The following is a 14974-nucleotide window of genomic DNA, read 5'->3' as shown; positions in this document are numbered from 1 at the left end:
AATATATTAAAATAATCCTCATTTGTTCTTTTTTTTTGTCAAATATCGGTAGGTTTCTTCAAAAATACCACATTTCTAGCAAAAAGCTGAGTAATTGCATTTTTGTAAAAGACATTTTGTTAGAGATCAGATTCAGAGTGATAATCAAAACATGCACAGAGTTTTTACTGTTTTTGGATAGGGCTGGGTTTCGATTCAAATTTCAAGAATCGATTCGATTCCGATTCTCAAGATCTTGGATCGATTATCATTGTTCGATTCGATTCAGTTCGATCCGATCCGATCTGATCCGATCTTCGAGATTTAGATAAGTGTTTTTGAAAAAAGCCCGAAATGGTGCCAGATAGGGGTGCATGGCATGACCAAAAATCTATTCCATGAGTCATTTTATCAGTATATTTCATGGTATACATGTTTTTCAGTTTTTTGGATTATAAAAATGTGGAGTTATTTGCCACTCACTATAGCTTTTAACTGCTCACCACAGTTTTAAAATATGGACAATTTAAAGTTAATAATGTTAAAGTGAAAATGCCCAGATGATAACAACAGATTAAGTCTTGATAGACAGAATCTTGTTTTTAATTGAGTTATTAATTTTAAAGACTATTGAAGCTATAGTATGCATTGTATTTTGTATTTATGCATACATTACATTAAAAATAGGCAGTATGTAAAATGAACAGGTATAAATTTATGCACAAACCTACAGACAGGATAAATACCTGTATATGAGAGACGGACCTCTTTATAGATATTATGACGGGTGCTATGATGTGATGAAGTCTGTTTTGACGCTCTTTACTTTCTATTACACGTTAACATTTTCGTCTCTTTCTCGTCTTTCTGAACAAAGATGTTTGTACTATAAGCAAATTAGGCGTCAAACTACAGCGCACGTGTCACTGATATAAACGCGAGTTTTGTAATTAGCTTGCTTAAAGTTCAGAAACCTTTACAACTATTAGCATTATTATGTGTAAGAAGAACTCTTTATTTGGCGACCCGTTGCGCGCGCCTCAAGAAACCTCTGCCCGTCAGAGACCGGCTGCATGAGCACAGAGAGAGAGGGAGAGAGAGAGAGAGTTTCACTGGAGACCCGCGGTGGATTCACTGCATGGCGCTTATTATAAAAATTACACAAATAACTCGTTCATTTGTTATGAGTGGATTATTTTACATGTAGATCGCAGCTTTGAGCGTTTCTAGAGTTTTCAAAACAACCGCTTGCTTAACGTTCCTGACGGCTATGTTCGTTTTTTTAATGTCCTTCCACCTCGCGCGCATGCGTAAATTCAATCACGCGGCAAGTTTAAGTTATTAATTATTAAATCGATTCTTTGAGTTACGGATCGATCTTTAGAGATTAACATGAAAATCGATTCAGAATCGGTGAATCGATTTTTTCAACACAGCCCTATTTTTGGATCAGTGGATGCTTCAGTATCTTATATGTTTGTTAAGAGTGCCACCTAGTGGATACTAGCAGAAATATTGATTGCCGTAAAAACTTGTGATTGGCAGAAAATGTGTTAGTTAAGGTAGTAGGGTTGGGCGGATGGGCGAGACCTGGGGGCGTGACAATCAAAGGGGCGGGGTGTGGCTTGCGCATCCTCGCTATTCTCCGTGATGCACTTTTGCATTTTGTGCAGCGAAATTATACCTAGTTAAGGCAGTAGGGTTTACTAGCTTAGGCGGGCTGCCCGAACAGCAAAGTGCTGCCGAAAACCCTGGTAAAGCGTTTTTACGCACCTTGGTGCTCGGTAACTAATTAATAAATGCTAAAATACTATATTGCACAATTGTTAGTGCATGTTAGCAAATACATTGTAAAGTGTTACTGTAAAGTGTTAACCAAATTTTCATTATTATTTTTTCTATCTTGCTTTAATCCACTCTCTTTATTTATCTCTCCAAACTGTGCTGAAACCATATGTGAATGTGGCCTGTATACAGTACACAGTGGCTAAGGGGAAACCTGTTCGTTCACAGTCAGAATCCTATATGATTTTTCAGTAGAGACTTAATTGGTTCCAGCAGGAAATACCAGATAACAAATCACCCAGGTCTCTAGTTAGAGACTGTCAGCGATAAAATCTCAACGGTATCGTGCCACAGAGAGACATCTGAAGGGAGATTGTCCAGCGTTGAGTGTGAAGTCCTTGAAATAACTGTTCAACTGTTCAGAGACTTCCTGCGAGGGAACGTACGCTGAATTTCCCCTCTGTACTACACACCAACCCAGAGGAATATTTTATTGCTTGGAGGTTGCTCTTTCATAACTCAGGAGATTTAATGCAGTTGTCAGTTATAGTTAATTGAAGTATTTACTTCATTTCAGGTGTTAATAATGTTGACGAACTGTTGAGCGATAAAATTGACATGGAAAGTGTAGCTCAGATCATTTGGTTTAGAAAGAATTAGATTTGAATTCACATTGAAATATCTGTATTTTAATAGCAGACTTTGAGAACATTAGATGCTACATGGCTTAAAGGATTAGTCCATTTTCTTTAAAAATATCCAGATAATTTACTCACCAACATGTCATCCAAAATGTTGATGTCTTTCTTCGTTCAGTCAAGATGAAATTATATTTTTTTAGGAAAAAATTCTCATTTTAGTGGACTTTAATGGACCCCAATACGTAACAGTTTTAATGCAGTTTAAAATTGCAGTTTCAAAGGACTCTAAACGATCTCGAACGAGGCATAAGGGTCTTATCTAGCAAAACGATTGTCACGATTGCCATCTTGTCTATCTCCGGTCCTGTGACGCGCCAGCGCGACCTCAGACAATACGTCATCACGTCAAGATGTAACATAGGACGTATGTGAAACTACGCCCCAGTGTTTACAAGTGTGGAGAAAGAGGACTGTGTCAACGTTGTTGTATGTCGAATGATACTAATTCATGTCTTTGTGTCAGTTTATTGTTTGAAATTGTCCGCAAATGTGCGTTTCATATATGTAACATGTGACCTTTCGATGTCATTACGCAATTATGTAATGTAGTGCAGGCACGTCACATGACCGGAGAAAGACGAGAAGTTGTGGTTTAAAAGTGCAAATTTTTTATTTTACTTGTCAAAAAGGACAATTGTTTTGCTAGATAAGACTCTTATGCCACGTTTGAAATCATTTAGAGTCCTTTGAAAATGCAATTTTAAACTGCATTAAAACTGTTAAGTGTTGGTGTCCATTAAAGTCCATTAAAATGAGAAAAATCCTGGAATGTTTTCACCCCAAAATTAAAATTCTGTTATTATTTTCTCACTCTCAAGTTGTTACAAACCTACAGTATATACATTTCTTTGTTCTGCTGAACCCAAATGATAAGATATTTTAAAGATTTTTTTCCTACTATGGAAGTCAATGGTGCATCTGCTTCCCAGTCAGCAGACGACTCTGGGCCGAATGCGCACCGGATCTGCTCAGGATCTGCTGACTTTGGCCCTGATCTAGGGCAGAGTCGTCTGCTGTCTGGGTTGATTATAAATATCTTCGTATGTGTTTACCAGAACAAAGAAATGTGTAAAGGTTTGGATCAACATGAGGGTAAGTAAATAATGACTAATTTTTAAAGTTTTTGAAATCTCCTTTTTTTGTAAACTATCACTTTAACCTATTTTCAACCTTATTAGACTTAAATTCTTAATTTGCCATCTAATTAATCACATTGTTGTTTAAGAGATAGCTATATTAAGATAGGTATTGAGAGGTCTCATCTGTTTTTCTTTATATGCGCAGTGGTATCTTGTTAAACTTCACCGTTACCATGGTGTCTTTATGCACCCAGTAGCATTACTTGTTTGTGGAATCTGATTGGCCATAAATCTCAGCAAGCGTAAATGCCTGCCGAAGTCTAATCAGTACGAAATGAGTAATAGGGTCTAGGCTTTGCTCTTAATGAAGTCAGCATCTCTGGGACCTCCCTCAACAACAAAAGCCCCCCAATAGTCTTGCATCTTCAAATATTCCCTCCTCATCTCACATATTACTGCCCCCCCTTTCTCTCCCAGCGCCGTCTCTCTGGAGCGATCAGGATGTAGCAGCTGCTTGTTGCCTTTGATTTAGACTTGCCCTAGATATGCTCCCTAATGAGCCGAGTGCCCAATCAATAATTTACCCGAGTCTGAATGAGAACCAGGCTGATCAGAGCTCTTAAAAGAGAGGACTGCAATCAGTGCTATTCAGGAACCTGTTTTTTTGACTCATCTTTTCATTGCTTTTGCTGTTTCCTATTGTTTGCGATACAAGAATAAACTTCTGTCTGCTTTTACAGTTCCTCCCGATGACCCTGTGATCATCGGAGCTCCTGTGGTGAGCCTGCGTGCCGGAGACTCGCTGAACCTCACCTGCCACGCGGACAATGCCAAACCGGCCGCCTCCATCATCTGGATCCGTAACGGGGAGGTGCTAAACGGCGCGGCGTACTCCAAGGTACGGCACTACCCTGTTATTGCTGACCATCAGACACAAGTTTAACAAGTCCCAATCTATTTACAAGCGTTATAGAATTAAACACCCACATGATGACCAAAAAAGGCATCCGTGATGCCCAAAAATGCTATCTCAAACTTTTGGTTTAATTTGAATGCTTCTGGGATGCCTAAAAATGCTGTCTTGAACATTTTGATTGTAATATTTAAACACACCTGCAAAAATGCTGCCTTGGATATTTTTGATTCGATTTAAACGTTTCAACGCACCTGTGGTGTCCAAAAATAGTGCCTTGCAGCATTTTGAACGTAAAAGAAAGCTGTCATAACATTTTATTTTGTTCACCCTGGATGTCCAAAAAGGAGTGATTGATATTATTACGGCTGCGGTGGATATTTCCAATATTAACTTAAATTCCCCTTTAACGTGTCGGGGAAAAAAAGAGTCTCTCGTGAAATTCCCCTGTCCTCGAAATGCTTGACTCTGTCAAATTAATGACGAGCAAGGACTAATTTTTCATTTAATTCTTGGGGCAAAGTGGAGCGGTAAATGCAGTGCTTTAAATATGTCATAATGGAAAGACATTCCAGCGCTCCATTATAAATGTACTCCTCAGCAATTTGCTCAGTTTGTCAGCTTTGGGAAGGAAATCGAGAGAGGGAAGGAAATGTGTTTAAAGCACCGCTCGTATCATGATTGGAGAGTGTAATCTGCTCATTTCGAGTAAGCCGAACCCCTCAGCACCCACCGAAGAGAGTCCCTTCATTAATTAACCAGGCCTAATTTAGATACAAGCAAGCCAGACAGGTTAGTTTTCTTCAACAGAAGCGGCGCTTTCAAATCTGTTCTGCACTTGGGAGACTCTTTTAAACGCTTCTGAAATGATCAAGTATCTCCATGAGACAGATAAAGTAAAGCTGTTCACATTTTGAAAGTCATGCTAGTACGCACTAGATATTAGAAGAAAGATGGCTTGATTAAAATACAATCCGGGGCATTGCAAATACTCGAAACACTCTGTGCCGGTTTGGAAAACTTGATTTTGTGCCCGCAACTTTGATTTATAACTGAAAATACTGAATGTTTAATGACTAAAGCACCTTTATTCATCACATAACAATCGCCTTTTAGAAAAATGTCAGATCGTGAAAGCACAAGGGATTTGAATTTTTCATTTTCTCATTTTTCAAGTTTTCTCACCAAGATTTGAGCTCCGCTCTGAGCGCTCTTTATTGCATTATTTGATTAATTCTGCTCGAGAATCTGTTATAGCTGCGAGGCAGACGGGTGTTTTAGATGAAGTCAATATCCTTCAAATATCTGTACCAATTTTTTAATATTCTTTTCTGAATAAACAGAGTTGCTCTACAAAAGCAAGAGTGCAGGTAATATCGCCATGAATAAGATGCTTTGTGACTGATATATGAAGTGTGCAACCTCTACTCTGTCACGACATTGAATTTTATATCCCTTTGTAATGCTCTCAGTACAGGGCTATTCAGATCAAAAAAATCTTTCAGGAAGGCAGTAGCTATACCTTGCATCATTGATGTTGAATAAATGGTTTGTTCATATTAAACTGCTTCAGCAACCTCCAGCAGAGAGGAGCTGATTGCAGGGTCTGCAGTTCGCCTTTCGCGTGTCCTTGAGTGAGAAGCTTGCGAAACTTTATGCGGATTTGACAGTAGTAATGTCACGTACCCCCCCCCCCAAAAAAAACATCCAAAAATTGTCTATATCTCTTTTGGTACATGACACTATGAAGACATTACAAGAGCTATGTAACAAATGTAAAATAACGAGGGCTCTCAAAACGATTAATCGTGATTAATCGCATACAAAATAAAAGTTTTATGTGTGTGTAATGTGTGTAATTATTATGAATATATAAATACATAAACATTAAAGTATACATTTAACCCTCATAAGCCCCTATTTTCCGTTATAGTTCCGCTGGGGTAAAAATGACCCCAGAAATTAAAAGAGTGATTACAAAAATAAATAAATTTTTAATGATACAAATAATATATCATTTTTTTGTTTACTTCCCATCTATACATTAATGCTGTGTTTTGGGAGATATGAAGTACTTTTATACCTGTTTACCACTCAATTCCTCAACTACACTATTAGCTTGCCTATGGTTATAAAAATGGTAATAAAATAAAAAATATGAAAAATTCACATAAATTATGATCTAAATTTGATTTAATTTGTTTTTAGATATTGATCTAGATGTTATGTGTTGAATTCGGCCATTTGGTGTTTAGAAAAAAAAACATAAAAGAATTACAGTTTAGGAAATAAATCATTTCGACCAGCGGATGCCCATAGAGACCCATTAATTTTACTGGATGTGGCAAACTGCTCAACATCACTACTTTAGTGATAAATTTTGTGAATTTATCTATGTTTGTGTTACTTTAGTGATACATTTTGTGAATTTATCTATGTTTGTGTTACTTTAGTGATACATTTTGTGAATTTATCTGTGTTTGTGTTACTTTAGTGATACATTTTATGAATTTATCTGTGTTTGTGTTTGTGCATGTGTGTGTGTGTGTGTGTGTGTGTGTGTGTGTGTGTGTGTGTGTGTGTGCACTGAAAAAAAATGATTCATTCAATTTACTCAATTCTTTAAGGTAAGTGGTTGCAATCCATTTATTTATGCTACATTTAAACAAAAAAATTAGAATAGTAAAATAAAAAATAAAAAACGTTCGTTTAAATGTAGCATAAATAAATTGAGTGCAACCACTTACCTTAAAAAAAATGAGTAAATTGAATGAGTCATTTTTTTCAGTGTGTGTGTGTGCTAAAATTTTGGGTTAAAATTTACAGATTTTTTTTGAATGCATTGGATTTTTTTGACAAATGAATTTTTTTCCCCATTTTTCATTCATTTTTAATTGGGGTCATTTTTACCCCCAAGGGCCTATTTAAGTAACATTTTTTTTACACTTTTTAGAACGACCGAATCAAGCCCAGTTTTTTATATGATTCTTGACAGATAATCTGGAAAAGTCACAAAATCTTATTCCACTGAGATGAAGGGAACCATGTTTTTTAACTTAAGAAAACTGGCTTGGGGGTTAGATTGACCCCAAGGGTTTTATTATGCTGCGTTTACACCAAACGCGTTCAAGGTGCAAAATCGCGTCTACCGTGCCTAGTTTGCCCTTGAACAGTTTGAATGTATTCACGCGTCTAGAGCAAAGTAGACGCGCGGAAAAGCAAGCATTTCTTGGAGGGGCAAGTGTATGCGGTTGTTTGTTGTTGAAAGATGGCTGATGTTGATTGTGTATTTATCGAGAGTTACCGGTTTGTATTGGTCACCTTACTATAGTGGGAAAATAAACGGCGCAGGGTGATAAACGTCACGTGACTCAAAAGTGAAATGTGTATTTACAACTTACCAGGTTGCCCAATGTCCTCACTGACATTCTTCCAAGCGAGGTCCTTTTTATTCCTGTCTCTATAGAAATAAAAACTTGTGTCGTATAGCTCCGGGTGACTTCTTACAGACAATATCAAGCATTCCTTCATGTTGAATGAGTGACTCCGGGCGGGGCTGCCACCACAGCAGCAAGCAGGCTCCTGATTGGTTACTGCGGCACGAAAATCCGCCAAAGTCCACATTTTTCAACTCGGGCGTCAGCCGCAAATTGCACAAAAAGCAGACGCTCAATTCATGCCATTTGCGCAAACTAGACGCGCAAATGAGGCGGAATTGCGCCATCTGCGCCTGACGTCTCAACCGCGGCTGGTGTAAACGCAGCATTAGGGTTAAGAAACATTTATATATTTATTTAATTATTTATTTGTTTGTTTATATATATATGTATATGTATATGTATATATGTATGTATTAGATTTTTAGATTACATATACATAAAAAATGCATATATAAATAAAAAAATTCTTACATTTATGCTTGTATGTGTGTATTTATATTTATACATAATAATTACACAGTACACATGCATAAATTATGTAGCCCAAAACTTTTATTTTGCATACAATTAATCGCAATTAATCATTTGACAGCCCTAAAAACGACTGATTTTCATTTTTGTATGTAAAACAAAACTGTTAATATTATTGCCCACCTGTTCAATGTTGGTCACTTCAATGCTTATAGCTGTTGTGTTTTTAAATGTAGACGCTGTTGCGAGATGGGAGAAGAGAAAGCACGGTGAGCAAGCTTCACATCTCTGCATCTAACATAGAGAGCGGACAACACATCACCTGCCGCGCCTCCAACAAAGCGGCGCCCAACGGCAAGGAGGCCACAGTCACTATCGACATTCAGCGTGAGTGTGTGGGCCTGCAAACCTTCCAGTGCACTTCTGTTCAAACATAATTAGTGCCAAACGCACGTTTACTTCCAAATCCTGCGACCTGCATTCTGTTCTGAGCAGTTCTGTCGGTGCAGATAAATTATTCACACGTGGAAATCCGCTATGCGCTGTCCTATTTTCTTTATCCAAACAGCCGTTGTGTATGCATGCAATCTGATGTCTGAGCACATGTCGTATTTCACTACGCAAGACTTGACACAATTTTTGTTTTTCGCTTTTTGGGTGTCTTGAAGAAGCAGTTATTTAATTCATGAGCGACAGTTTCTCTGCACACTATGTACAAGGACGCTTCTAGGTATTAAATGGGTTATTGTGGACATAAATGCTTATTGTTAGCTATTAAACCTTGGTGGAATTCAGCACGATCAACTTCTCCTTTATGAGTAAACACTATGTATAGTTTATTCAAATTGTAAACAGCATTTTATTTTATTTATAGCAGTCGTAAGCCTCCCTGTCAAGAATTTATCTGAAAAGAAACGCTGAAAAGAAAAACCTTAACTAATTTAGTGCGAAGATTAGAAATATATGCATACAGAACAAACACTTTCTTTTAACGCTCCCACGTGTTGAAAGATATTTAGTCTGACTAATAAAGCAGAAAAAATATAATAGTGAAAGATTTACAAGTTCTGACAGCTTCTTTCTTTGCATCCATAGATTCTGATTTACTGATTATCTCGACACAATGCACTCCAAACACAGAAATTAAAGCATAAAAATGGAAAAACATTGTCTGTGTTTGATCTGCTGGACTCTTTCTAAATCATTTTGTCATCCAAAACAATATAAGAGTTTAACTGTAAGCCTCTTTCTCTCATGACTTTCACAAACATCCCGGATTGGTCAGTTTGAACGTTCGCACAGCTGTGAGAGCAAACGAAATCTGCTTTTCATCTAATTAATTAATTGGAAAAAGTAAAATCAGCATCTTTTTTTGTTCCCTTCGTACGCAGTTTTAGATTATATCTGCTCTTCTGCTTGTAAGTCAATAAAATTTCCATGAATAAGCCAATTGCTCCTGTCAGGATTCATTAAGATCAAGATTCAAGGTGCTGCATGTGGCCCGCTTGAACTTCCCTTTAGCCGTCTTCATCAGAATAATTTATACCGGGCGTGAACACATCTAACCTGAGCTTGTGAACTCTGTGTTCGCAAAGAAATGTGCAAGGTCTAATCCAAGGAAGCAGTTCAGTGAAGTGGAGACCCCGCTGCAGGCCACACACTACAAAAACATGTGCTGGGTAAATAAGTGATGAATGAGAGCAGAGAGATGGTAGAACCTTCAGGCCTACTGGGACCTCAGATCGGCACTAGGGGTGCTTACCTGACACCCCATGCCATCAATATTAATGACGGGCAGCTGTTGAGTGAGGTCCCGTAAAGAATTGTGGTTTGTGTAGAGCAGATATGAAGTTTGTGTGTAAGATGTATTTTTTATAAACCGTATCTGACACAATTCTTTAAGCGAACTAAGGGGCTGTCCACACGGAGACGCGAATCACTGTATACGCATAAATTTGTTATCGTATTGGCGTTTCATCCACACGGATCCGGCGATTTCAGAGAGTGAAACCGCTATTTTTTGAAACCTGGTCCTAAAGTGGATAAATCTGAAACCGACACCCTTGCGGTTTCGTCTGTACAGCCAATCCGTATTAGCCTGGTTAGCCAGACCTACATCAAGATGTAAGGTCTGGCAACTCTTCACACAAACGGCTCAATGCAAGGGGCGGGATATAAGGTTGTCCCTCAAAATGCCTCTGCACGCAATAGGATAGCGCTATGACCAATCAGAGCAACGAAGAACGAAGTTTTCAAGTAGGAACCGTCGCAGCTCTGTCGTCATCATGTTAAGCCCGCCCCACAGACGCTACACACGATGTGATTGGCCTGACCAAATTTTGGTTTTTGGAGCTGTTAAGTGTATTGTGAGTGCCTAGACTAAACCCTGGCAGCAAATATATTTTGCGGCCGCTAGGGTGCGTCTAGATTTCTAGGCTAAATCCGTATATTTTGTGAAGCGAAAACGTCATCACATCACGTGTCGGAAGCGTCCCACGTAACAGCAACAACAATAACGGCGGATTACGTGATTGTGTTCGTGCTACAGAAGCTACTAAAGCCTACTAGCTTAATTACAGCAAAATCTATTGCGTCTATGCAATTGTGGTGACCAACAAGCGATAATGGACAACACCATACGTTGGCTATGCGCATGCTCAAAGTCTTCTTCTCCGTGTATAGTGTATATCTGTGGCAGAATTACAGCGCCCCATACTGGTAGTGATGTTACCAGTGACACCGAAGCTCCGAAGCGTGTGTCAAAAAAACGAACCGATTTTCATTGAAGCTTTGTATCGAAGCTTGATTCGTTCTGGCAAAATCACGTGACCAATGACGTCCGAAGCTTCGTTTCACACACACCCACGTGACTGCTTCGTTATCTGATTCAAAGGTTTAGAATTGTGCGATGCGCGGCGCGCCCTCATGGGTTGTATTGGAGTATTACATTACACGGAATCGATTACTGTATAGTGAGTTTATGAGATATATATATATATATATATATATATATAGTAGTAAAAAGCCTTTTCTGCTTTACTTAATATCATGATATATTTTTTAATTGGTTCACACTTTATACTTTTGAGTCAAGGTCTATCCTTAATTTGTTTTTTGTTTGGAGTACCATTCGCATGAAATGGAACATGCTTTGGTCATGTATTTAATATATTGTTACATTTATTTATGAATCTATCCTTAATTTGTCAATCCATTATCTTTTGCATTTATAATTAATACGTTGTTTGGTTGTGGAACATGTTGTGAAACAGCACTTTCACCAGCAGAGGTCCTCATTGACCTCTGATTTGAAAAGCTTCGAGTAATGAACCTTTTTCCGATACAATTGGGTTGAAAGCTTCACTGCTTCAAGAAAGCTTCACTTCGCCATCACTACATACTGGTCCGGCATATATACTACACCGCTTTCAGTCGGTTTCAGTGGTTTCGTGTTTACGGATTATTTTTTTAGAGCAAGGAAAAAAAATGATCGGATAGGGAATGCACCGGCTTCGTGTGGATATAGCCTAAATAGCATGCTTAAGCTAAAATTCCCCAATTATTCATGTTAAATGACAACTTTAACTTTTCAAAAACATGTATTATTTTTGTGTAAGTATTGATGTGTTGAGTGTAAACCAGACTTAATGCGTAGTTACGCTTGTGGCAATAAACTAGGTTTGCGTAACGACTCATCTGCATTTATGTACTTGCGTAGAGTATGTAACACATGTGAACGATATGTTGGAGAACGGCGCACATTGTGGGCCCTATTTTAATGATCTAAATGCATTGTCTAAAGGGCACGGTCTTTTTTAGTTTTTCTAATTTAATGATGGGAAAAATGGTTTGTGCGCCGAGTGCACGGTTGAAAAGGGTTGTTCCTATTCCCTTAACTCTTTCACCGCCAGCATTTTTTAAAAAAGTTGCCAGCCAGCGCCAGCGTTTTTCATGATTTTCACAAAAGTTTAATGCCTTCCAGAAAATGTTCTTCTTCAAATATATAAACATACAATATACCAAATGAAAGAACAGACCCTCTGCTTTCAAACAAAAAAAAAAAACGTTTCATCCTACCTTCAGTATTTCTTTTGTAATCAGCATTTGAATATGGGTAGGTTTCTGCAAAAACACCACATTTTGAGCAAAAAGCAGAGATAATTCCATTTTTGTGACGGACTTTTCATAGAGATCCCATTCAGAGCGATCTTTAAAACAGACACGGACATGCAGCAGCTTGCCATAGGGCAATACTTCCGGGTTTAAAAAGTTGCGGAATAATAGTGGATAATAGCGGTATTGCGGAAAGACGGAAATACTCGTCATTGGCAGGGAAGCGTTTTCTCTTAATTGACGAGATATCTCGTCAATGGCGGGGAAAGAGTTAATGAGTAATGGGTGTGTTTTGGGTGTAACGTGCAATAAACCAATAAGAGTCTCAGCACTCATCCCCTTTAAAAGCCAGTTGCGCTGGCGCTATGTCTAATCCCTATTTAGAAAGCGGAATTTGTAAACTGAAAAACTAAGTGGAGGAAGAAGACAACCAGTTTAAGAATAATGTAAAAAAAATTGTGTTGTTTACATTTTTAATGAAATGGTTATTTTTTGGATTAAAACTTTTAAAAGCCGTAAACTCATAAAATAATTAGCAAATATGCAAAAAAAAAAAGGTTTGTACTCTAAAATAACTTTATTTGTAACAAACAAGAGATAAAGAATTTACAAACGTGTGGAGAGCCGTTTCAGCTCTCGGACAGTGCCATGTTTTTTTTCAAAAGCATTACTTAAAAATGTTTCCCATTTCACCATATCCACAGGTACAGAGTCATCATATACAGTAAATCCGTGGGGTAGATGCATTTGGTTAAAGCAAAGCATTTATTTACTTACCAAGCTACAGATGAAGCTGCTCTTTACGCTTTCTAACGTCTCATAATCGGTCCTCATTTATATCTAAGAGACTCAATAATAATCTTTTACATTTTAATCCTTTTAATCATTTAAAAGCGTTTGGGTGCTGCTGCGCATCCATGTGTGTGATAAGCAAACCCGCGTTGTCTTCCCGTTTATAGGCGCATATTACTAACATGCTCATTAAATAACAAAAACAATATTGCACCTCAAAATAGCAACGCGCCAACAATGCGCCTGAACACACGTCGTTTCAGACCAGAACTCCCACGGACACAAAATTGGGCGCAAATGCATTTGCTATTTAAACAACGTGGTGCTAAACGTGAAAATGATAATTGCGCCAGGTTGAAACTAGCAAAGGACACTTGCGTTGCGCATTACGCTGCATTGCGCCGGGTGTATGATAGAGCCCTGTGTGTTTCTGCTAATGACAGTCAATAACTATGTTAAAAATACTACTGATATAAACTTTAAAACAGATGAAAAATAAATGGTTTTGAAGTTAAACATGCAAATATGCTGTTAAATATTTACTTAAAATATCAGGGGATACTTTAAGTAAATAATTTAGGCCAAGGGGTGTTACGGGTGTGCTGGTGGAGGATGACGAAGAGCCGATGACAATTATTACAATAACCACATACACATAGACAATAACAGACAAAGACTATGGCAAACAACAGGGTATAGTCAACATAATAGATGACAGGATAATTACAAAAAACAGTTCAGGTGAGAAAGTGAAGAGGATGATGGGAATTGAAGTCTGATGGGGAACAGCCTAGAAATGTAACAAACGGATTCAGCTGACAATAAAAGTTTGAAAACCCCTGAACTAGAAAAATAAGTAAACTTATGTTTATTAAAAACCCACAGCGCTGTGTAATAGATGCCCTAACGCTCACGGCAAGTAAGAATTATTTAAAAAATAACAAAACATGGCATGTTTTATATAAGACATGTAATCATTTGTGTCATTGTTTGTTTCGTTACAGATACATATACCTTTGCATTGCTAGAGTTTGCAAACATGCAGACTGCTACCTGCCATCACCATTTTTCCACACTATTTTTAAAGATTATTTAAAGAAAACACTCCCATTATATCTTCAAATTATCATGCTGTTTTCCATTTATTCCTTCTCTGTAGGTAATTGCCCAACAACAGCAGTTATAAAGCCCGCAGGCTTGATCAAATACAGCAATGTGAAAGAGTTGGATGAGTTCATCAACAGACGGAGAGATTGTTTCGATTCTTATGATTTCTTTTCTTCTGAAGTTTTTGCGTTATGCCTAAAGTATAAAGCTAATAAACGCCGCCGATCTGATGACATATGAGTCACTGGTGACCTAAATAGTTTGCTGCTTTCCATTTATTACTGAGCCGCTCTGGCCCTTCTCTTCATACTAGACAGGAAACATTTGCTTCTAATCATTTATAGACTTATGGCTGTGAAAGTGGTGGCCTATTTAGTCAGACTCCTTTAGGAGTTTCTCATCTCTTTCGACCCTTCCCAGCGAGCAATAGCTGTCATTTCAATGTCTAGGTTAACTAGAGCCGATATAGTGGTTATATTATATTAGCCAACATTAACTTAAATTTGGTCGTTTTGGCCAAAATTACTTGTTATTAAGCAAAGTCAACAGTGATTACAAGGTGTTTGGTTTTATTTTTATTTTTTTAAATCTTCA

General features: G+C 37.8%; 1 protein-coding gene across 4 annotated transcripts in view; it reads left to right on the top strand.

Annotated features, from left to right (window-relative positions):
* kirrel3a (kirre like nephrin family adhesion molecule 3a) overlaps nt 1–14974 on the top strand; it is a 169658-nt gene that overhangs the window by 116835 nt on the left and 37849 nt on the right. For all 4 annotated transcript variants that reach the window (XM_065261232.2, XM_065261240.1, XM_065261215.2 and 1 more), the window contains exons 4-5: nt 4285–4442; nt 8605–8755. In XM_065261232.2, the coding sequence (XP_065117304.1) occupies nt 4285–4442; nt 8605–8755 (309 nt within the window). The remainder of the gene's footprint in view (nt 1–4284; nt 4443–8604; nt 8756–14974) is intronic.

This window comes from Paramisgurnus dabryanus, chromosome 10 (assembly GCF_030506205.2).
Source record: "Paramisgurnus dabryanus chromosome 10, PD_genome_1.1, whole genome shotgun sequence".
Lineage (NCBI taxonomy): Eukaryota > Metazoa > Chordata > Actinopteri > Cypriniformes > Cobitidae > Paramisgurnus > Paramisgurnus dabryanus.
Note: the sequence above shows the minus strand (reverse complement) of the source record. Positions and strands in the feature narration are given on the sequence as shown.